This window comes from Eucyclogobius newberryi, unplaced genomic scaffold (assembly GCF_026437365.1).
Source record: "Eucyclogobius newberryi isolate DKJ021-1_F unplaced genomic scaffold, fEucNew1.0.hap1 SCAF_3, whole genome shotgun sequence".
NCBI classification, from domain to species: Eukaryota; Metazoa; Chordata; class Actinopteri; order Gobiiformes; family Gobiidae; genus Eucyclogobius; species Eucyclogobius newberryi.
Window position 1 is genome coordinate 22,529,131 of NW_027315945.1, and position 25,670 is coordinate 22,554,800.

Sequence of the window (25,670 nt, forward strand, 5' to 3'; positions counted from 1 at the left end):
CTTCTCTGTCGGCACAAATGCTTCAGAAAGTGAGGCCAATATTCAACACCAACCACGAACAAATACAAAGGCTCAAGGCAAGGCAAGGCAAGTTTATTTGTAGAGCACATTTCATACACAAGGCAATTCAAAGTGCTTCACACAGCAGGAAAAATGCATTCAAATCACAAAGAAATTACAGAAATACAATAAAATTAACTAAATTAAAAATTATCAATCCAACTGATTTTCTAAACTAATAAAATCACAAACAAAAGAGAAGAGTGCAAAGAAAAAATCCCTTCAGTCATATGCGCAGCTAAACTCAACAATTCAACTGTTTTTGACTTTTTTCGGCTGGATTTGAGCGTTTTTCGTTGCGTTCGTTGTGTTGTTGTGACGTGAGCTAGCTCCGAGCGAGCCCACCAGCCCCCCCCCCCCCCCCCCGCGCCCTCCGGCCGCGCTAAAGTACGGCGTGTCGTCGGTACACGTTTATATACACGTTTATATGAAAGAGGAACTTCACGAACGATCGGGACACGCACTGGAATCGCTTTAAATTAACTTGTTTTGACTTTATTCGGCTGGATTGAGTGTTTTCGTCGTGTCGTGGCGATGTGTCTTGGCTCTGAGTCCCCCGGCTCCGGCCCCGCCCCCCGGCTCCGGCCCCGCCCCCCGGCTCCGGCCCCGCCCCCCGGCCGGCGCCGTACCGCGTTTACACAAAGGAGGAACTCATGAAACTGCGGAGAACAGTCGTCTTACCCGGAGATCGTCACGTTATCCCGTCGCAATACTGACCTAACCTAATACTGATGTGCAATTCTGTCGTATGTGCAATTGCTGTTGGAATTCATGTGCAATTCATGTGCTGTCGTGACACATATTCATGTGCAATTACTGTCGGGATCACATGCAATGGTATTTATGTATTTATTTGTCTATGGGAGTTTTTATTTATTTATAGGAGATCTTCTACTGAAAGTGTTTTTCAGACTTCCTATAAGTGATCTGTTCTTCTGTATCTACCTCTGTATCTACCTGCGTTGCACCAATGAAATTTCCCCATGTGGGACAATAAAGGATTATCTTATCTTATCTTATCTTAAACAAAACTGTTTTTAGCTTAGATTTGAACATTGTCAGAGTAGAAGCCTGTCTCACATCTTCAGGAAGACTTTTCCAGATTTTAGCTGCATAAAACTGAAACGCAGATTCCCCATGTTTAGTCCTGACTCTGGGCACCAGCAGGAGGCCGGTCCCTGAGGTCCTCAGAGTCCGAGATGGTTCATATGGCACTAACATATCCAAGATGTACTTTGGTGCTAGGCCATGGAGAGACTTGTACACAAGCAGAGCTGCTTTAAAGTCTATTCTCTGAGCCACAGGGAGCCAGTGCAGAGACCTGAGAACAGGACTAATGTGATCATACTTCCTGGTTCTAGTCAGGACCCGAGCAGCAGCGTTCTGGATGTACTGCAGCTGTTTTACAGCTCGTTTGGAGAGACCAGTGAGCAGGCCGTTACAGTAGTCTAATCTACTGGAGACAAACGCATGGATAAGTCTCTCTAAATCTGGTTTTGACACTATATTTTTGATTTTGGCAATGTTTTTTAGATGGTAAAAAGCTGCTGATGTTATTGATTTGACGTGGCTATTAAAGTTCAAGTCTGAGTCCATTATTACCCCCAGATTTCTAATTTGGTTTGTAGGTTTTAGAGCGAGACTCTGGAGGTGACCGCTAACACTTTCTCTTTGTTTCTGTGGGCCAAAAACGATTATTTCAGTCTTGTCTGAGTTCAGCTGGAGAAAGTTGTTTTGCATCCACAAACTGATCTGTTGGATGCAGTGACAGAGTGAATCTACTGGTCCATAGTCACCTGCCGATAGTGAAACATAGATCTGAGTGTCGTCTGCATAATTGTGATAGGACACATTTTCACTGCGTATCAACTGACCCAACGGCAGCATGTAGAGGTTGAACAGAAGGGGACCCAGGACTGACCCTTGGGGCACTCCACAGGTCAGGGTCATGTGGTCTGAGACACAGCTACCAATTTCAACAAAGTACTTCCTGTCTTCCAGATAGGACCTTAACCAGTTTAGGGCAGTGCCAGTGATGCCCACCCAGTCCTCTAGTCTCTGTAAGAGGATCCCATGATCGACAGTGTCAAAAGCAGCACTCAGATCTAACAGAATTAAGACTGAGGCTTTGCCCGTGTCAGTGTTCAGGCGGATGTCATTTGTCACCTTGACAAGAGCAGTCTCAGTGCTGTGATGAGGTCTAAAACCTGACTGAAAAACATCAAATGAGTTGTTTATTAAGAGGAAATCTGTGAGCTGTTGGTAAACAACCTTTTCAAGGACTTTGCCCCAAAATGGCAGATTAGAGATGGGCCGGTAATGACTCAGTACTGCGGCATCAAGACTGCTCTTCTTTAGGAGAGGCTTTATGACCGCAGTTTTCAAAGACATTGGGAATGTTCCAGATTGAAGCGACATGTTAACTATGTGAGTGAGTGTTGCTAACAAACTGTTCAGCACAGACTTTAGAAATTTGGTGGGTAACACATCAAGGCAGCATGTAGATGAACTCAGACTGGTGATGATCTCATGGACAGTTTTGTCAGTTACTGGTGCAAAGTGAGTTAGCTCTAAGTGTCTTGGTGGTTTTAGGGTAATTTTTTGCATTGTGGGATTTATAGCATTTTTAATGCCCTGAACTTTGTCATTAAAGAATAATGCAAACTCATTACACTTGGATGTGGAAATGAGTTCTAACGGCAGCTGAGCTGGAGGGTTTGTTAATCTGTTTACTGTGGCAAACAGGACACGCGAGTTGTTACTGCAGCTTCCAATTATTTCAGAAAAATATCTTTCCCTAGTTCTACATAAGATTAGGTTGTTCATGTTCAGCTTTTCTTTGTAAATCTCTTTTTGAACCTGGAGCTTTGACTTGCGCCATTTCCGTTCGGCCCTGCGGCACTCCCTTTTCTGTGCCCTGACCGAATCATCATTTCTCCACGGCGCCTTCTGCTTATTTTTAACCATTTTAGCCTTTATAGGGGCGATGGTGTCCAGAACATTCAAAACACTAGATGTAACAGAGTTCAACAAATCATTTACATTAGAACATGAGACATTTTCAAAGTTTATCATTTCCATAAACAGTGCACCTGTGCCATCACTTATGTGTCTCCTCTGAACAACTGCAGGACCAACCGGAGGTTTGGGAGAAACAGACAGGTCAAAGAAGACACAGAAATGATCAGACAGAGCAACATCGATCACATTAACATTTGAAATATTTACCCCCTTTGTAATTATGAGATCTAGAGTGTGTCCTTTGCTGTGGGTGGGGCCTCTCACATGCTGAGTAAGACTGAAGGTTTCAAGGACAGCATCAAGCTCTTTAGCGTTTCTGTCACAAATATTATCAACATGCACATTGAAATCACCTGTAATGACCAAACCATCAAAGTCTGTGCATATGACTGAAAGCATCTCAGTAAAATCATCAATAAAACTTTGGCAGTGCTGGGGAGGCTTGTATAAAACAATGAAGAGAATGGATGGAGACCGTTTTAGCTCCATTTTAAAGGATACATACTCAAATGATGAAAACACCCCAAAAGACAACCTGCGGGTAATTATTTCATCTCTAAAGACAGCACAGACTCCACCCCCTTTTTTGTTTTCTCGTGTTTCAGATTCAAACTTAAAGTTGGGTGGAGCAGATTCTATCAGAACTACATTTCCTGTGTTTTTGTCAAGCCATGTTTCAGTTAAAAACATAAAATCAAGATCATAAGAAGAAATAAAATTATTAATTAAGAGATATTTGTTACATAAGGATCTGACATTTAGCACAGCAAGTTTCAGACTAGTTTCAGTGAGACTGGGCTTTATCTTTTCACAGGGAATATGAATCACATTTCTCAGATTGGGCCTGACTCGCATTTTGTTTATCCATCTCTGTGATGATGTGACTACAGAAATTGCACTAGGGGGGGCTCTTTTTACATAGGGCCCCGGGTTGGTTTGATTTTTAATGTGACAATAAGTCCCGGCAACGCTGAGACCCAGTGCATCCTAGCTATGGGAGATACCAGGTGAAAGGCGAGGTTGGATGGGTGGTGGGGCTTTTGTAGCCAAGGAGAGTTTGAGACCAGGTGAGAGGCGAGGGGGGATGGGTGATGGGGCTTCTGTTAGTGTAGTCGGTACTGACATAGCCCTTGCTATATTGGGCGTGAGTGGAGCCATCTTAATGCCTGATTTGATCAGACTTTCAAAATGGCTGGGAAGGCACATGGGTGAGAGTGGAGATGAGAAGGAGAATGATGAATCTTTAGTGGGAGTAGATGTTGCAGGGGGAACCCAGGGCTGGTGTGAAGGCAGGGGCGATGACAGGGATGTTGTTGGGCTTGTCACAGATGGGTCCAAGGCCTTTGAAGATTGTTCCTTTGCTGTAGGCGGTGGAGGTGAATGTGGAGCAGCTGGAGCTGAATCCTTTGCTGGTGGTGGTGGAGCAGCTGCTGATGAATCCTTTGGTGGAGGCTGAGGTTGTGGTGCTTTTGATGTTGAAACATTGGCTCGGTCTCTGGCTGATGGAGCAGGAATTCTTCTCTCATTCCTCTCTTCTCTAACTATCTGCTCAGGACCCTGTCCAGGCCCAGTCCAATGCCTCAGAGCGTGGAGCAGGTTCTCTGTCAGCACCCTCACTCCACCTCTGCATAGGTGGGGGCCATTTCTCTTAAACAGGTCCTCTCGTTTCCAGAATAGATAGAAGTTCTCAATATAGTGTAGTCCTCTCGGGGAACACTCTTTGGACAGCCATGTGTTCAGCTGAAGAAGCCGGCTAAACTTGTTTATCCTCCTGTCGATGTTTGGAAGAGGTCCACTTATGAATGTTTTGATTTCCATTTTATCAAGCACGTCGAATAACTTCAAGAAGTCTTTTTTCAAAACTTCAGTCTGTTCCCGCCGCATGTCCACTGCACCCACGTGCACAATCAGCTGTTTAGCTCCTCCATGCTTAGCCATAATATTTGGAAGGAGTGACGTTATCTCAGAAACAGTGGCGCTTGGAAAAGAATGTGTGTTTATCTTTTCATGCGTCACATGACTTATCTCGCCGTCCCCAACTAAAACAATCTGCGTGACCTTGGCTTGTGGCACAGTTCCTCCTTGCTGTATTTTGGCCACGTCATCTTTTCTTTTTTCATTTAATTCCATCTCTAAAAGTGGTAAAAATCTGTTGGTGAGCTGTATTTTAGGTGACTTCACGTTATCTTTGTATCGTTTAGGCTTTGCTCCAAGTTTGTTCCAAGAAACAGCCTGGTCTTTCTGGTTTTTAGACAGTTTTGGAAACGACAGAGTCACTGCGGTTTAGGTTGAAAGTAGCAGTTTTTCTTGTAAAAAGTGTGCTCTTCTTACCGTCGGTTGACACAGGAATGGTATCGTGAAGAATACAGCTCTGGATTATACATGGTTATATTTCCAGCTTTCAAAACAACGACGGGTTTCAAAGTGATGAAAAATGTAGCACTGTTGCCATAGCAATTACCAATTCAAATCACGTTGGTATAAGTTGATAGGGAAAAAGTTCAAGATATCACTTACAGCAAGTGGAAATCCATTCTATAGATCCTTGCTGTCCATCTGAAACTGCGGTAAAATACTAGAACTTGAATGCAATTTATTGGTATTAAGCCTGCTTGATGAAATATGTTTCAATATTTTTTTAATCATAATTTAAATACTGCTTGTGTGATTATTTGTAGGAAGAGTGGGTAGTGCATCCGCATGAAATTAAATAAGAGTGAGAAAAGGTAGTTATAAACAGCTTAAGTTAAAAGCGGCAACTTCACAGAAAGTTGTGTGTGACTGAATTTTCTCCAAAATGGGTGTCCAATACTTTTTTCTCAATGTAAATGTGTTGCAGTTGGGTGAAATGATTGCAATTAAATTATTAATAAAACAATAGTTTTGTCTGATATTATGTGAACAACTGTTTTTTTTTTTTTGCTTATTGGGAGCGACAATAAGAACAGCTCTTTCCCCAAATCACTGTTGGCCTTGCCATATCCTCCAATAATGTGTAATGCTACACATTTATTTATGAGTTTTAACTAGCTGACCATGAACCACAAGTCTTCCCCTTGTTACTAAAGCCTGGCCATTTTATTTGGATGGATCAATCAATCAATCAATCAATCAATCTAATGAAATATCGAGTTGATCGCTTCCGGCCAATGATGGCTCCAAGATTTCAATTAAAGAAAAGGGTTCGTTATCTGAACAGTTAATTTAGGTTGAAGTGTTGAACAGTTGAAGTGGTCATGAGTGCATCTTTTCACATGCATTAGTTCATAGTGAATTTCTATTGCATTGTTAAAAATAATGCTCTGCAATATGCAATGTTTATGTGATAAGATTTAACATGGCACATTTTGAGTTATTGAAACCACTAATGCTTAATGTTGCTTTGTGTAATGTAAAAGACGGTACAATCATTCATAAACAAAATATTTTCCAATGCTCTTCAGCTTAGCTCAGTTTTTTGTTGTATTGCAATATCAAACATCCCACAAGGACCGTGGACTATGCACGCGCTTGGATCTCTGCATTGATTCTTTGTAAAACAAACTACATAGATCTTTTTAGATAGATCTCTTATTTTTAAACTCCATAATATGCCAGTAAAAAACACACAAGGCTTATTATTGGATTTGGAGAATATATAATTATTTCTAATTATTTTGAATACCGTACTTAACAATATTGTAGGATTAGATTTGGATACACTATTAAATTACTGTGAAAGTTCCACTACTCAAAAGCTCCAAAGAGAGTGAATGCCACCTGCTAGCTAGTGTGGGGAGAAAAAATAGAGTTTGCTGCCACAGTCCGTCTCCACAGGTATTGGCCAGCCGGAATTAAGATCCACTGTCAATTGTCAATCTTCTGTGGAGCTGGTTTGGCGGTAGAAAAATGGCTTTTCTCTGAGGGCTCTAAGGGCAGTGAATAAGTCAGTGGAATTTCTGGTAACGTGTAGTTCACTGCTTGTTGGCTCTCCAAGTCTGCACCAGTATTTCTCTCCGTATATCTCTCTGCAGTAACAAGCATTAGCAGCAGCTGGGCAACAGACATCCCCAGCGCCTCTAGGGTACAAAGCCCTTTTAAGTTGTGCGTTTAGTTTCCTGACATGAGCCTGAAAACTGCCTGGGAAAGATACTCCATACTGGGAATAAATGTTTTCAATCTGTAAAAATTTCAATAAAGTGACAAAATCAATGTGAGTGCCAGAGAGGCTCAGCATGTTCTCAGCGCTGGTGCGACTTTGCTGTGACTTCTTTATCAGTACTTTTGATTTCACATGTTTGCTCTCCAGAGATGACACGTGTTGTGTTTACGAGATCTCTTGTGTGGGAGCTGTAAAACGTGATGTTAGATGGGGAAACAACAAAACAGTTTATTTTTTGCAAAGAAACATGGGAAGACAGGGAATTAATTAATTAATGTATATGTTGCTGAATCAATCATTTTTGATTCACGATCAATGATTGATGAACATTCATAACATAGTGAATTAATAAGGCAATAAGTTAAAAATGCATGTGTCCAAAGCACAAAAATAACCCACTATAGTAATTGTGTGTTGATAATTTCTCAAAGATAATCCTCCATCTAAAAAAGCAGTTGACATGTTCGCCATAATTGCTTTTATTCAAATTATCCTCATGGTACTGCACCTTAGGGGATCTCATGAAAGCTTTGTGACTTATTAGATTCTCTGACCGGTGCTGTCCTTTCTGTTTTCATGTCATTACTAATCAAGAACACAATTAGGCACACTCAATCTCACTCTTAATACTTTCCCTCTCTCTTGTTGCTCTTTCATCCCTGTAGACCCGATAAAGACGGCCCAGGGCTCCCTGTCTCTGAAGGCTTACAGACTCACTCCCAAACTAATGGAAATCTGCAAAGAGAAAGACTTCACACCTGAGGGGTAAGTGTCTTAAGTACCATGCAATCTTCATCATCATCTGGAGTAATACTGAAAATGAGAACCTGCTCTGCTATTTTAAAGGGCTCATGTGTTTTTGCATATTTATAACACAGGCTTCCACTGCTAGTAACATGTAATGTATATTTTCTCAGCTGCTTATTCAGTAGATGCAAATATTTGCTGGCGTTTCCATGAGGGGAGGTATTTAGTACCAGTTGGAGAAGGATGCTGCTACAGATGATTTATCAGTGTGCCCTTGCCCGTCAAACAAATGTACCGTGTTTATGCTGTTTGTGACCCCAAGGCTTATCGTAATTGCTTTTAAATTGTGGCTAAAAATGACTCTAATGAGGGGGGGCATTTTCTAGGCAGTTTAGGCGCCTCGCACAAACTCTTGCATGCATAAATAAAGCCACAAGGGGATCTGTACCACACATACAGCCCAGAGTGAAGGCCCAGAAGGATCAAATTACTGTCTCTTCAAACTCCTTGCACATACATTTTAGAAAATCGAATGACAGTGTGGTGATTAGCAGCGGGTAGAGGAGCAGTCTGGGTATGTCATTTCACACTTCTCCTTACTGTGTTCATTCAGTTGCCCGTGCGACTTGGTTATGGACCAAGCATTTGGCCCAAATTTAAATCCACCTGATTCTTGGGCTTTTCATTAGTCCTATGATGTATTATGGCTATGATTTGTAGCCGTCAATGTTCCCATTGAACTCATGATTGAGAGAGGACAGCTCTGGGCAAAAAATGGTAATATCACCACATCACAGCACAACAATCTCTTCCTCAATCCTATTTTTTATTATTTCAATCAGTATTATCTCTTCCTCCAAAAGTACATTTTCCTTGCACTTTAACATGCAGAAAAGCCTTTCCTTTTATGTTGGCTGCATTTGATGTTACATAAGTGTCTGTATATATTGTGCACCTTTTGGAAATGAAAGGCACTGCTCGATTAATCTTGACTGGACCTCATTTGCTTTGAATTGGCCTCCCCAAAGTCCACCGAGCTACAGAGACAGTGGTCAGCAGGCGCCTTTTCAACACACAATATAAGCATACATTTACCCGCCCGTTCAGTCAACATTTGGGTCTGTCTAACGGGATTTCAGTTGGAAAGAGCATGGCATTGTGCTTTCCAAAATTTTAGTTGTGTTGAACAATTTGTCCTGCCCAAAATATGCTGTCCTTCACCCCTCATTTTACTACTTCCATCAGATTTCAGCCATGTGGAAAGGTCATGAACAGAAAGCACTTACTGGATAATGGGGTCTATATGTAAACTGTTTACATTCTATTTCCTCAGTGACTCACTTCTGATTATCCACACCTTTGTCTATCCATTTAACTGCACAAGTCGATGACTGTACCTCACCAAGGCTGCAATAGAAAACATTTTAAGAATTACATTAGGTGTCAAATGAAGCGACACACTTCCATCTATCACTCAGACAAGTATAATATAAATATCTTTGTGGTACAGTGCACTCGCAGGATTAATGCAGTGAACATATTGATCGGCAGCATATCTTATAAAGCTGCATTAGGCACACCGACGTAATGTCTATCTTGTTCATGGTGCACAAGTGGTGATGCTGAGCATAAGAGTCAGTCAATGCAACTGGATTTATCAAAGACATTAAGCAAAGTTGGAAATTTCATTTTGTGTTAAGAGGGCCGTGGCAAGGATTCCGTGTTTGACTCCTCAGCTTCAAATGAAAAAGCATTTGCCGCTTTCGATCGAGAGCATAAAAACCTCATTTAGGTTTTCCGTGAGGTTTAGGTTGCGGGTATGTATATAATATGAGCATTTCATTGTCCGTGTGCAGATAATAACATCCAATACACTTGCTATCCATCTCACTGTGTAAAGTTGCCATTACCACACATATAGCACAATACGTTTTGCACAATGTTGACGTATGTCAGCATTGGAAATGTTTCAGAGGTTGATTTCTCCACACAATGTATTCATGTCAAATGCCTAGAGCAAAGTTGCATCTTCCTCTCACATTAATAATTGCATTGTGCAAGAAAAAAGGATGTACTCAAAACAAGCAGGTCATAAACTATTAGGGCTGTATTTTGCCCCCGGAGTTGGCGTTAACGGAGCCTTTTGCATTCTTTCAACGCTGGTGTGAAGTGGGTGGACTTGGCCGCTGGTGTGGGAGGTTGCCAGTTCATATATGTTGATAATGTTTGAACCAATGACTGATAACTGGCATTCTAAACCTGTGTGGCTGATGTTTGCTGTCATGGCCTCATCTACAGACAATGTGTTCCCAAAATTGGAAAAATAAAATTCCTCTGAGCTGAGTACATTCAAGTCTGCACATTCCAGTCTGGCCAAGGCTGTGCAGGCATGTGTCTTAACGCAGAGCAAAGAGCTTTAAACCTGTTACCACCCACCTGTCCGCCGGCGAACATTTTCTATATCTCAAATATTCTCTTACATCATCACTTTTATTTCCGTGGTCAATACCAGCAAGCCATACACCATTTTAAAGCTTATTTTCTCAACAAAACGAATATGTCATTGATTTACATTGAATAATATGCCCCAAGAAGCAATTACCAATAGTTTGTGAGAAAGTCTCAACTTTTACAAACGCATGTCCTACCTGTTTGCTGTTTATGACGAACGAAACAGCTTTAATTCTGTACATCCTTGTGCTCAGTCTGTCCATAAGGAATCATTGAAAAACAATATCCACTTGTATTTTTCCTGAAGTTATCTGATTTCGAGATATTGTCAAGTAAACAAACTTTTCTTCGTTTCTCACCGGACGAGAATGCGCTTGTCCGCCGCATTTCTCCGTCCATAACAAATTACCTGTTTGACTTATAAGATAGTGTTTGACATCGATCTCTTCCTTAGACTGTTACCTACAGAATGAGACCGTCCATCTTTGTTTTTAGCCCTTAGCTTCTGCTAACAGGCACGCAGGAGGCTTTGAGTGACATATTATTCTAGCCAATGAGGAGACCTTTGTCCTGGTAGGCGGGACAAAGGGTTTATTTACACAGAATTCTCCCTGTTCTCGTGCGTAAGGCTGTCAGAGCCTAGATTTTTCTGCATTTTGCGACTAGATTTTACGCATCACATTTTCTGATTTTATTAGCCTTCAGGACGCGTATTTTGTTAGATATATGTATTATTATATCAATACAAAAATAAAAATGTTATAATTTTTTAAGTAAACTCATAAATACACATTTTCACATTCATTGTTTTTAGCAGTTATAATGGGTATTAGTGGCCTACAAAACATCAAAATGTATGTTTTATGATCATAGAGGAGCTAAAATTGTAATAAAGCAGTTTGGCACAGTTTGGCACATATTTGGATCACTTGTTCCGAATATACTTTTTGAAACAAAAAGGTCAACAGCACCAAAATGCCTGTTCCTAGAGATCTGAAACTTTACACAGTTGTTGTCAACAAGATAAACATCATGTACAGTGAACAGCATATGCACACAATGAAGTATGTCATGCTCAGGACCATTACAAATTGACAATATTCAGACAAGACTAAAAAAGGATGTTTTGTTTATGTTTGGGCCTCTGTAGTGTAAGTTCTGAAGCCCTGACATGTTCATGTGCACATCTGCAGAAACTAGAAGGCCTAAGCTTTCTAATGATGCATCACACTTGCATGTGGGCTGTAAGATCCTCTTTTAATAAGCAATGCCATTGGGTATGTCCAACCATTGTGCACAGGGCGAAAATAGGTGGGTGGTAACAGGTTAAAGGCCAATTCATACTTCATGAGAAGCAAGAGATGTGTTCGTTTACCTAGAGCTGCGAGAACAAGAAGTTTGTTATATAAAATAACCACATCAAATTTGACTGTATTAATTATTCTATAGCTTATAATTTGTGTATTTCATGCCCGTGAAGGTTGTTTTATGAATATTTCCTCCATATGCAGTGCTCTCCCCAGAATTTTTTTAAGAGATGGTAAATGTGCCTCATATGGGGTTGCATTTTCCTCCAAGGATGGTTTAACATACCTTTATTATTTCCAAAAGTACATGCACCCTAAGCATACTATTAGATGGTGTATAGGCCTAAACATACTATTACATGGTGCATAGGCCTAAACATACTATTACATGGTGCATAGGCCTAAACATACTATTACATGGTGCATAGGCCTAAACATACTATTACATGGTGCATAGGCCTAAACATACTATTACATGGTGCATAGGCCTAAACATACTATTACATGGTGCATAGGCCTAAACATACTATTACATGGTGCATAGGCCTAAACATACTATTACATGGTGCATAGGCCTAAACATACTATTACATGGTGCATAGGCCTAAACATACTATTACATGGTGCATAGGCCTAAACATACTATTACATGGTGCATAAGCCAAGAAATTTGAATATTGGCTACCGAAATCTTAATGGAATCATGGAAATGCAAGCCTCGAAATAACGGGCCGGACACGGTCAATGACCGACGCAAAAAGCAGTTTTGACCGACTCCAAAATCAAGGCTCCGGACATACTGACCGACACAAATTTTTCGCCGTAATATATATTTTTAATAGACAAAAACAGCGCGGTGAACATGTCCAAGCGATTCCAATGCACAAACTCGGGCGCCACAGTCCATGATTATTGCTGTAGTTATACAGCGGCGGAAGGCAGCGGAGCATGTGCGCGTGCGGAGCGCATGTGCGCGTGCGGAGAAAATCATGGCAGATAAACAGCATGCTGCCACTTTCAAACATAAACAAAAAACAGCGGCTGCAGGACACTCAAGATGATCACTGTCAATAAATGGATTCATGATGATCTTGCTAAGTTTTGTGCCCGTGACTGGTGAGAGTATGATGAGAACAAAGGTGTTATCATCCCTCTAAAGTGCAAAGTCTGCCGTGAGTTCTGTAGAGAGACAGAGGATCGATTATCTATCTATCGATCGATCGATCGATCGATCAAAAACAAAACCAGACTGAATAAATATGCCGAAATGAGAAAAGGTAATTTATGTTAAAAATGATTAAAAATAAGTGTTATTACATACAATCCATAGTAAAGACACAGATTAAGGTCAAAGCGCCATGATCGATCGATCGTTGCAGGGTTTGTTGTGGGCCTTTTCCGGATGGGAGTGTCTACAGAGCCGCGGTGCGCGGCCAAAACTGCTAAGCTATTTTGTGCCGCGGCTCCTGAAACTGATTGGCTATTTGACTGCGCCGGGTTAGACCGCGCCAGCTTAGGGTTCGGGTTAAGGTTAAGGGTTAGCCATGAGGCTATATGGTCGTGCTGCGGTGTAGCCACAACCTTTCCGGGTAGTGCATAGCACGTCACTAGAGCGTAATCTCTGATTGGTTGCTGTGCCACGTCTGCCAAAAAAAGGTTTCAACTTTTCTGCGCGGTTCGCAGCAACGCTCACGGGGTCGGACGCTCGCCGCGAACGGCACGATTGCAACGGGTTTTAGGGTTGGTTTATTTTCCGTCTATATCAAAACGGATGGCGGACCATTTTGATTTATCATGTCCTGAATGTACGTAGCGAGACATAGTAACTCGACTTCAGTGCACTAGTTTTGAAGTTTATTAGTTACGATTCTGACCACAGAATGGACCAGACCACGCCCTCATGTTGCTTTACTCCATCTCCATATTTTGGCATAATCACACCTCTTGTTTAGAATTCCATGCCCTGCGCTGTCATCATTTGCGCCAACGGCAAGGGGTCAGGAAATGAGCTCTGCTAGGCCCACGTTAACGCTAACTCCGAGGGCAAAATTCAACAGAAAAGATAGTTTTTTTTATGGTAAAAATATACATACTATGGGATAGATAGAAGTCAATAGTGTTGATAGGTACCATTAAACACCATTTTGGTATTGCACTCTGTTATCATCCTAAACTTTTGATGTTGGTTTTTATACGTGGTTCTAGCGTAATAGAAAAGTAAATATACAGCTGCTTCACAAGACTATTAAAACTACTGATTTAATTCAGTATCTTATGAATTCATCTATTTTATGGTTCTATACAATGACTAAATGCCCACTGCACGATTTTTTTTTGTGTCTAAAGTTTTATAGATGTCATACTGTAATTTAATCTAGTCTTGTAGTAAGTCGTAAGACAAAATGCAGTCACACTGTGCGATGGTTCACACAATCTGTTGTGGCTAGGACCAAGGTTTGTTTGAGTGGATATCAAGCTCTAGGCTCCATGTGGTGAAGAACGTTTGCATAAATGAAAGTAAAATAAGGAGATAAGGCCCCGATCACTGTAGAGCCCCTCTGCGTAACTTTGTCCCAGTCTTACGGTGAGGCGTAAGACCTACAATTTTGAGCCACGAGTCAAGATTTTCCCCACAATTATAAATCCGTGGACACCAGGCTTAATGCAGAAAATATGGCAATTTCTTTTTTTTTTAAATAGATACTGTCTAAAAAAATGACAATTGCCAAATGGCGATGCCACAATTGTTGTGATACATCACACTTTTACAGCTACTGTATTTTCTGGACTATAAGTCGCTCTTGAGTATAAGTCACACCAGCCAAAAAATGCATAATAGAGAAGGAAAAAACATATAAAAGTCGCATTTTGGGGGGAAATTTATTTGATAAAATCCAAGGTGAAGAACAGAACAGACATTTAATCTTGAAATGCAATTTAAAATAACGGATTAAAGAACGTGGTGAATAGGTGTACGTATGCTAACGTAACACCTTCAGCTACATGACACACAGACAACGAACTGTTGTAAGTGTCTTGTATGTTAACGTAACATATTAACAGTTATTCAGATAACTATAGCATAAAGAACATGCTAACAATCTTACCAAAGCGTCAGTATTACCCCAAATCACTAAATCCACTGAATTCTTCTTCCTCTGTGTCACCCTTAATACACTTTAATATACATCTTGCTCATATGTGGCCGGGATCATGAAATCCATCTGTCTTGAATGATAAAGTACTAAGAATAAAGCAATGTGACAAACGGGGAAAAAATCTATTTGGTTTACTTTTTGGGGTATAGATTGCATTGAAATAACACATTTTGCTTCTAAAATTTTCACAATTATTTCAATAATCACGGTTGAGTACCAAATAAACTTGACTTCACTATTGCCAAACTAATGATAATCCTTTTTCTTCCTTTCTAGTCTCAAGAAAGCAAACATTGGCTTTGAGCACATGTTTGAGGAAGTGCCTATTGTGATCAAAAACTCTCACCTCATCAGCGTCCTGATGTGGGAGATGGAAGACAAGTCCACCGTCAGCGACAAACACGAACTGCTCAACCTTTCCAGCAGGTGAGACAATCTTACCCACAATGCTCGAGGGCCGGACATCTCTCTGGTAACGATGTTAGACAGTGAATGAAGCTGCATCTTTGGTCTGTATCACATCTTTCAGATGAGATTTTCCTCTGGGGGCTCGCACACATTTTACAGTGTATGCGGCATGCTTTTCTCTGGAAATTTACAGTTTTATAATTTGTCCCCCTTTTAAAAGCCCTGAGTGAGTCAATAGTACATTTTCTAATCTCACCGAGGCATTGGATCAAATGTTGCAATCGTCCTAAACATTCAGCTTTTGAACTGGCACTATTCTCAGGTCAGGCTTTTTATTTCCATATTAAAGTCCTGTTTTAGCCTTTCAAGTGTCTTGTTTACAAAACGGCACAGCATTAATCTTATGTAGCTCTGAAAGACCCCATTAATATCTTGGTGCAGGGAGACGCTTGCATCCCTGAACTTCAGATGTTTTTAATCCTCGATCACTGACAGTCTCTGGGTTATCACTGCAAATGCGTTCAGAAAACTGCTGCTATATTATACTAGTCTCAATATTAAAATTACCACTTGATCTCAGTCCTATGTTCTAATTCACAGATAAGGGCTTTGATGCATTGTATTTCTGTGTAGAGAGTGCTTTTACTCCATTATCACCAAGGATAGGACGATATAACTGTGACCAAAGATACCATGGTATGACAGTACACCATGGGGTTGCACATTTCATAATGCTTAACAAAACAAGATTTTTTTAAATTATGACATTTACTGTGTTATGCTTCTTGGTTATACCACTTTGCTGTGCAGAGTTTTGAGAAGACGAGATCCATTATTGGGACAAAACAAGTAGCCTACAATGCAATACTATTTTTTGGTTATTTACGTCAGTTGTGCCATAATGGGTGTATAATGACCAAACTCTCTTCTTTTAACTTAACTGCTTTTTCCACAGACCCCGTGAAATAAATGAGCTTTGTCAATACCATCAGAAGCCCATCCTCATCGTATTGATTGCATAGCTTTGAATGCCACAGTAAGACCCGACCAATATGGATTTTGGCGATATGATAGCGATGAGGATGGAGGTGCCGATATAACTGCTGATATAATTTGTAATGTTAAAAAAATATACAGTTTCAGGGTTCAGATTAAGGATTTTCACTTGTATAGCAGTACTTCTAAACAATCCGTTAATTCTTTCAAATTTGTATAGCAATTTGATAATTGCATAGCAAAACACGGAAGTGACTAACAATCAATATTTTCCATTGATGTAACAAGATTATTTATTTCAAATGTATTTGTAAACATTCTATTTAAAAAAAAAAATCTAACAAATGAACTTTTAAACACTTTTAAAACATTTTTTTTTTTTAAAGAAAACTTGCAAATAAAATTAGTTGTTGAGCAAATTAATCAACACCAAGTTAGATTGCCGTATTTACAACTTATCATCAATCAGATGACTATTTGCAGGAGTCTCTCATTTACATATTAATTGTCTTTACACTCACAAAAAATATGTATTAAGCTTCTGATGGAAAAATAAAGGTTGCTGTGGCGTCCATCATGGTGTATTTATTTTTGTTATTCAAATTGTACTGCTCCATTTGACGTTCCATTCCTTGTATCCGCGATCTTGTCCTTTCGGTCATTACCCAAAGCTCATGACCATAGGTGAGGGTAGGAACGTAGACTGACCGGTAAATAGAGAGCTTTGCCCTTTCAACTCGGCTCCTTCTTTACCACAACGGTCCGATGCAGCGACCTCATCACTGCAGCCACTGCACCGATCCGCCTGTCAATCTCATGCTCCATCCTTCCCTCACTCGTGAACAAGACCCCGAGATACTTGAACTCCTCCACTTGGGGCAAGGACACCCCACCCACCTGGAGAGGGCAAGCCACCTTTTTCCGGTCGAGAACCATGGCCTCGGATTTGGAGGTGCTGATTCTCATCTCAGCCGCTTCACACTCGGCTGCAAACCGTCCCAGTGCATGTTGCAGGTCCGGATTTGATGGAGCCATCAGGACAACATCGTCTGCAAACAGCAGAGATGAGATCCTGTGGTCCCCAAACTGGACACCCTCCGACCTCTGACTGCGCCTAGAAATTCTGTCCATAAAAATTATGAACAGAACCGGTGACAAAGGGCAGCCCTGGCGGAGTCCAACATGCACTGGGAACTTACTGCCGGCGATGCGAACACAGCTCCTGCTCCGGTCATACAGGGACCGGACAGCCCTGAGCAAAGGGCCCCGGACCCCGTACTCCCGGAGCACCCCCCAAAGGACACCCCGAGGGTCACGGTCGAAAGCCTTCTCCAGATCCTCTCAGAGCACCCGATGGAGAGTATAGAGCTGCTCCAGTGTTCCACGACCGGGACGAAAACCACTCTGCTCCTCCTGAATCCGAGGTTCGACTATCGGTCGGATTCTCCTCTCCAGTACCTTGGAAAAGACCTTACCCGGGAGGGCAAAGCTATGTCCTGTCTCTTATCGTGCCTTTCACACACAGTGGCTTACATGGCCGGAGCGACCCTTTGTGGATAAATGGCAGCCCTTTTGAACCCAGATTTGCAATTAATGCAACTAATGTCTTTGTTACAATAAAAAACAAAGACATGAATGGCCATTTTGTGTGCCTTTTGAAAACCCAGGCCTGGCTTGTTTGCCGTGTCTCATCACGCAATGCACTGTGATGGATGCAATATTAAATGCGACACTTAAAGATGTTGGAAAGGGGCTCTACTCATGTGTGCCGTGTAAACGTTAAGTGTACATCGATGGGTCTTTAGTTTCCAATTGGGTACACTTTAGGACAGTGCAGATGGGGCAGATTAATGCAGGGAGTTCCCTAATGTTAAATCAATTTTAATTTCGATAAAGCCTTAACTCATGTCTCCAGGAGAAGCCGGAAGCTTAAAGAGACGCCATGATGCTATAGGGTCCACATTATAGTGGCAATCTAGCGTAAATACATTTCAGACATTTGAGAGCACATGGTTAACTCTGAACTAAGTCCATGTTAGCACTTTTGCCAGGTTTTGTCCTCACACTCTTACACTTTGTAACTAGTAGGTATCAAAGTAAGCATTATAAATAATTATTTTATAATACAAACAATAATATATATTACATATCAAATAAATGATGACAGTATATTGATGTGTTCTAGGACCATATGGACTGTTCTGTTTTCCCCATCCCCTGGTGTTTTAAACACACAATCATTTTTGGTGCCATAACTTCAAAACATGTGCCAACTGACACACATCTGCTTTCACTTTAAAGTCTGATCAAGAAAGCAAAGTATAAACAATTAATACAATCAAAATGCTTAGTGACTGGGTGAAAAAAGTTTTATCACAATAACGTGACTCTCGGAAGATACAGATAACTCCTGTTACCCCTTGATATTGTTTTAAGTTGTTAGTTTCCATGAATAGGATAACATCTAAATTGTGGCCTACCCCTTTAGATTGTTCCATATAAACTTAATTTGTAATGTGAATTTATAGCAGCCCATCAGGAGGGAATTGGGAGTTTTAACTAGACATATTCTTGAGTAAATGGTTATTTCAAAATGTCTCAATTCAAAAGAACTGTCATTAGACTGCGCCTTCCGTCACTAATGAGCACAATATGAACAAGTCCCCTCATCTCAACCCAGAGCCTGGCTCTTTAAGTTGTGCGTTTATCCCTCAGAGGCTCCCAGCATCGGTCTCTGGAGAATTTATCAGCAATCATTTATGGAGATAAACCGCTGCAAGTGGAGCAACAGCTGTGAAGCTGCTAATCAAAAAGCTTCCCAGGGGCAGGTGTGAGGAATTAGCACAATAACGACACAAAGTGCTGATTTCCGCACTACTGGTGTCCTAACACACTTGGCTCGCTCTTGTACTGCAGCGCATCAGGAGTTGTTATGATTCTCCTCATCTGTGTCCTTCAACACAAGTAAGCCATGAATTTAATGAGGGCTCTAATGTACAAAGCAGTGTTAAGTACATATGCCTGAGAAACCAACCTTACACGGCGTCTCACCGAGTTCGAAACATGAGATTAATGTGCAACTGCAGCACATTGTTCAGGCCGACTCTGAAGTTGTGACAGTGTTTGAAATGTCCCAAAGTAGGGCAGAAACACAGGCCCATAGCTCTCCGCCGTCTCTGCGACAGGATGTTTGGCAGGATGAAATTGTTTCCTGAAGTTGTCAGATGGCTCTGCGGTTCTGTCCTTGTATTGGATTGTAGTGTCCGTCTCCCTACATCCTCCCGCTGACAGCCCCACCCTCTTCCTCTCATTTCCACCTCTTCAAAAACTAAACCATAATGGGTTTTATTTAATGTTTTTCCCGTTGTCTCGTTTCCCAATCTGAAGCACCATTTGTCATTGTCATCTATGTCTAAGGCTGAGTGAGTGCATTTTCACTCCAGCAAACAGCGTTGTTCTTACCACAGATGATGATGATGATGTGCTTGGTGATGGATTGCATGAATGTACATTTGTTGCTGCTTCCTCTACAGACACCATTGAAACGCTTATGCATTTCCAATGTTGTAGCAAAGTGGTCTATGTATTTAAATTAGTGACATGATTTTTAAAAATCCATTATATTTCTGGATGACACACTCTTGATTAGTTTCTTTGTTTTTGAAAATTCCTGCACTGCAGCATTATGTCAAATCTAAACAATGTCCTTTTTAGCAACATTTTCTGAGATGGTTTCACGCACAATTTAGCATGAAAGTAAAGTCATTGCTATATTTACATAAACAAACTTTTTTGTGCTTCCTAAAAATGTCCACACAGTACATTTAAGTGAATCCCTATGGGTCCCTGTCCATCAGTTAAAAAGTATCCATCAGAGTTTAATGGCAATGTACGAATAGAAGGCATGTTCTTTTGGCAGCTTTGTTATACAACTTCTTACTGAACTCATAATTTACTCGGCGTCAGCCCTGTTCCTGCACATCGATGCAGTTTTAAAGTGTACCCTCCATTGTCCTTGTTTTAATATAAATGCATAGAGGCACACCCTGAGCAAAAGGCAGGCAGCGAGACTTGGCCCTAAAATGGACTCCGTAACAGTGAGGAGTCCTTCACTACACTTTGATTTGTAATTCAGGGGAGATTGAAGGTTGACTGACCTGTATTAATAATTTAGCCTTTGCTGTATGTGACCAGGTCGTGGTGTAGTGTGCCTTTGTTCAAGGTATTTGTAGCCAGTGGTGTTTTTCAATACATTATTTAGACTGCTTTGGACAAAATATGTGGCAATATCACGCGGATCACAGCTGATTGGTGGAAAATGTAAACAATACGTTGACTAGAAAAAGGTGACGCCCCCCAGGAGAGCAGGAAAAAGACCCGAAAACTCCACATTTTTAACAGCTTAATGTATACGTTTAAGACAACCAATAGTGTTATCTGAAGCACACAGGGGCTTATTCATAACTTCAACTAGCACATTCTGCAAAAAAACGAAAATCACACATTTGAAAAAAAAAAATCTTTTTTGGGGTTTATCTCAGTTTCACCCAGGCCGACATGTACCGGCATTAGGGCTGCTGTGCCACATATGTGTAATACTAACTTGTGGCAGGAAGTATACTAGAGTTTTAACTCTAAATAAACTAAACATTTATACAACATGGTGGGTATTTGAGTGCATTTTCAAAGAGTTCTGAGACAACAGACCAGTTTATGGAAGATGAGTCATAATTTTATTGTGGGGAGCAGCTTTTTATGGTCTCCTCCTTCACTGCATTTTGGGCTTGTGATTTTTGAAGGGCAGCTGTAAAACCGTTACCATCAGTAGCTTCTGTTTATCTTGTGAAAGTTTTGTTCTAAAACTTTTGACCTTATCACAAATCCCAGCTTGTTACTAAAACAATAAAAAAATATATCTGTCATCAATGTCAGATCTTTGTCAGTGTGGTCAAATGTCACCTGCCCCTTATTTGTTTAATCCCTATTGCTATCATTTGAAACTATTCAATTCCAGTTCACTGCAGGTACACCTTTGCCTCTGAAGGTGAACGTGAAGGTGAATTTCTACACATGGCGCTGGACCTGAAGGAAGATGGGACTTGCCAACCTACTGCAAGTTTATAAGCATTCTACATGTGCTACACCACAGATGTTTCGAAGCATCCTGCCCTGACTAAATTATTTCCTATGCATATTTTATAAAAGCCCACCAAACAAATTAGCCACCATATTGGCTGATGAAATGGTTTAAAATGGGCTTTCGTCAGCGCAAATCAGTTTTGACACAGCCGGCAGGTCACAGTGAGGAGGTGTTATGGCACGCTTAGGTTCTGGGCTATCACTTTTCATGTTCACAGCTCTGACTCTGTGACAGAGGGCCGGCAAATTGATCACATAAGACTTTTCACTGAAACATTATGGCACTTTAGTCTCCAGCCCAAACTATGACATGTGCAGATCAATGATTATGCATTTTTTAATCCGACATTTTTGTGTCATTGATATAGTATATATAATATAAATATAGTATATATACTACAGTACATTAAAAAAAACATAAGTAAATCTATAAAATGATAGTATGCAGATATATTCTATTGAGGACACACCAAGGGTTTAATTTGTTGATGTGTGGTTGTCCAATGTACTGTATAGTATTCATATTCACAATCTTATCTTATATACATTTATCATTTATTTTTATGTGTACTCTAAATTAATTTATTGTCTTTCCCTCATGCAGGACTGTACACCGTAATATATGACACGGATCCTAATATTCAAAGTGTATTCTTCACACTGTAGACTAGATCGTCATTTGCATTTGTTTACATGAAAATCTGATTATGCTCTGACTCTCGCATAGTAGTGACAGCAGCAGAATGCTTGGCTGAATTAATTAGGATCGGAGCTGTCAGTTTGTGTGTTTTAGATTTTGCCTTTGCTACATGCTAAGATAAGCTGAGATAAGATAATCCTTTATTGTCCACACATGGGGAGATTTCATTGTTGCAACGCAGGTAGATACAGAGGTAGATACAGAGGAAAAGAACAGATAACTTATAGGAAGATCTCTTATAAACAAAAACTCATATAGACAAAACCTCCCATTTCCCAACAAGTGATGGAGGGGAAAAATAATAAAGATAAAAATAAATGAATACCATTGCATGTGATCACGACAGTATTTGCACATGAATATGTGTCACGGCAATAATTGCACAGTAATTGCACATGAATATGACAGTATTGCGAGTGAATAACAAAAATCCCATTTCACCCTCTGTGGGTGGTCTTGTCCCTTTTTCTGAGCTCCTCTACCAGAGGCCTGGGAGCTTGAGTATTCTGCACAGTTATCTTTGTATTGCACTTTTCTGGACTGAGACGTCTGATGTTTTTCCAGGGGTCTGTTGTAGCCACTCCTCCAGTTTGGGGGTCACTGCCCCAAGTGTTCCGATCACTACGGGCATCACTCTCGCCTTCACCTTCCACGCCTTCTCCAGCTCTTCTCTGAACCCTTGGTATTATTCCAGCAGAGCCTTGTACTCTCATCTCGCCCATTTCCACTTTGTTCTAGTTGCTCATTTGCAACGGATGTTTCCAGTCACTATTTGTTCTAGTAGTTCTTTATTATTTATAGAAACACCTGTTTTTTGGCACGTTTCACAAGTCGCATTTTTTGTCAGATTTTTTACGTCAAGGTTCTTTTTCTAGATATTTCTCGTGATTTTTGCTATTACTTTTATTTCTCGGTCTCATTGTTTTTTTTTTTTTTTTTGTTTTTTTTTCAGAATTTGTTGTCAAAGTTGCAATTTTTGCTATATTTTAGACTACTCTTTAGCAAGATTTGTCATTTCCCACTTAAGGGTGTTATCAGATCTTTTAAGCTTTGTAGTAGTTTGTAAGCATTTTTCAGAACTTTTAAGGTTTGTAGTATATTCCGCACCTTTCGAATTCTGGTTATTCTAGTGCATGTAGTATTTGTAGTACTATGTTGTTGTTGTATTACTACGTTTTAGTGCCTTGTTGTACTTTTAGAATTCTATTAATTGTAAGTTTCAAGGTTTTTAGGATTTCTTTCTCAGGTTTGTTGTTTTGTACATAGATTTTTGTTTTGGTACTTTTAGACGTTTTTGTACTTTTCATTCTCTGCCATTTTCAAGTTTATTTGATAGTTTCAGGTATTTTTTGTGAATTTTCGCTCAAAGTTTTTGACCTTCCGCAGTCACTTGTAATTGCGTGTTGCCTTTGCATAGTTTCTAAGTTTCTAGTGTCTGTTATGTCAATCCTGTCCTTGATCGCTGGAGGGTTTGTGTCATCCATTTCTTTGTGATTTGTGATTTTTTTTTTTCCTGCCGCCAAAAGTACATTCCAAAGTTATCCATTCATTGTGTCCATGGCTGGAGTTTTGAGAAGTACATTTTTCTAAAATTGAGTGGAATGGCAATGTCAAAAACAGTCTGCAGTGTATTGTTAATTTCAGTTCAATATTTTTCAGCAACAGGACAGTCCCAAAACACGTGATAGTGATGTCCCTCCTGGCTGCCAGTTTCCCTGTGAATAATGGGCACTTTGACATGGCATTATGAAAAAACTTGACACATTTTTCCAACAAAGCTCTCTCCAGAGATGTGATTTTGTAGTCTTCCATTGGGATGTGCACACATTTTCCCTTTCATTGTCCAAAAGAAGATTACTTTCTCTTTCCCATTTGTTTTGAATATATTTAGTAGAGTAGCTGTCCAGATTAGCATTGCATTGATACAATTTAGAAATGATTCCCCTTGAAAGTTCTGATTTATAAGCCTTGATAAATATTTCAGTCAGAGGGTAATAATGTTACTTAATTAATTTCTTGATTATAATAACTGTGTTTGTGAATACCCATGGTGTTTCTCCAAGCCAAAGGATTCTTTATACTTGCAATATTGAACATTTTAATGTCCTTATTCAAACTTTGGAAACACAAGACTTACAACATAATTAATTAACTATTTTAATTATGGTCATTGTAAAGAATATTGGTTAATTTGCACAACTGTAGCCTAATTGAGTATATGGATTTTGTTTTTAGAGGGTTTACTATAGGCTTATATTTTCTTATATATCCCGGCCACATCTTCTTATTGATACATTTAACCTGTGCTTGTCATATTCCAAATTTGAGCTTCTTTACTGCACAAACAAGTTTTTCTGCGTTCTTTACAATAGTTTGGTGAAATGTTTTGCCAGATTTTCTTGTTGGAAAAACACGCTGTTGACCATTCTGCTTTGTCCGTGCTCGTGCTCTGTCCCAGGGCAGTTCTGTCCCTCTGTGCTCACTTCTGTCTGTGTGTTCGTGCGGTCTCTCCGCTCTTGCTCAGAGAGAACAGTTTCTGACTCCATGCATCAAAGCAGTGGTGAGCATGATTCATGCCGTGCACACATGTTTGAGAGACGAGAATGCTGACATTTGTTTACGGAGATGCCGAGCAGAAGAGGGCTACGAGGACGTGTCTGCGGTGCCGTTACAGCATGCATCTGTCCATTTTGCATCAAGAAGGATTGAGATGTGTATCGCGACATTTACCCCGTGATTAATTAGTCTTTAACAGACTAATTAGTAACAACTAATTATTTTATATCCCAGATAAAATAAAAAAGATACAAAATTAATACTGTATTTGAAATACTGTAAGTGAAAAGTTAATTTGTGAACTTAACCTAAACTTTAAATAGATTTATGGGCCTTTCATTTTAAAATCTAAATATCAGTATTTGTAAATATTTTTTTATTGTCCACAGAAGCAAAATAATTATCAGATCCATCCATATCGGACCATCCCTAATTATTCAAATAATTGGTTTGTTGCTGCACACTGTATATTTTCTTGACACTTTTAACTATGCTATGACGGTTTTACTAAAATGTAATTAAAAATTTCATGGACCTGATAATATTGCCTGTGTATATGGACCTGGTGCTCTATAGTTAGCCAAGCAATGTTAACATTTTGCATCAGTTTATCTAATAGCCCAAAATATATTCTAGCAGATGCCATTTTGTACAATGCTTTAAGCCTAATTGAGAAAAGGTGAAGTCTTTCTTGACAGCAAAAGAATATTTCAGCTGTGAATGTGCAGAGCCATGGGAGAAGACTATTGATTTATGAAGTGGCTAATTGAAAAATCCCACTACAGCACAGAGAAAAATGTCTGAAAATACCCTTAAGACTTAAGCATTCTGCTTCTTCAACCAGAAATGGCAAAAAACCTCAAATGCAGTTACATCAGTTACATCCCGCCAAAGCCCACACAGCCCTGTTTCTCCTCGTGGCCAGTCGTCATTTAAATAAACAGTTTTTTCCACCAGTACGCGCTGTGTTATGCATTGCCCAAATG

General features: G+C 40.1%; 1 protein-coding gene across 1 annotated transcript in view; it reads left to right on the top strand.

The window, feature by feature from the left end:
• The window catches only part of LOC140374421 (eukaryotic translation initiation factor 3 subunit H), a 79,902-nt gene that overhangs the window by 39,582 nt on the left and 14,650 nt on the right, over positions 1–25,670 (top strand). Inside the window, exons 4-5 of the mRNA XM_072461311.1 lie at positions 7,888–7,987; positions 15,162–15,311. Coding sequence (XP_072317412.1) covers positions 7,888–7,987; positions 15,162–15,311 — 250 coding nt within the window. The remainder of the gene's footprint in view (positions 1–7,887; positions 7,988–15,161; positions 15,312–25,670) is intronic.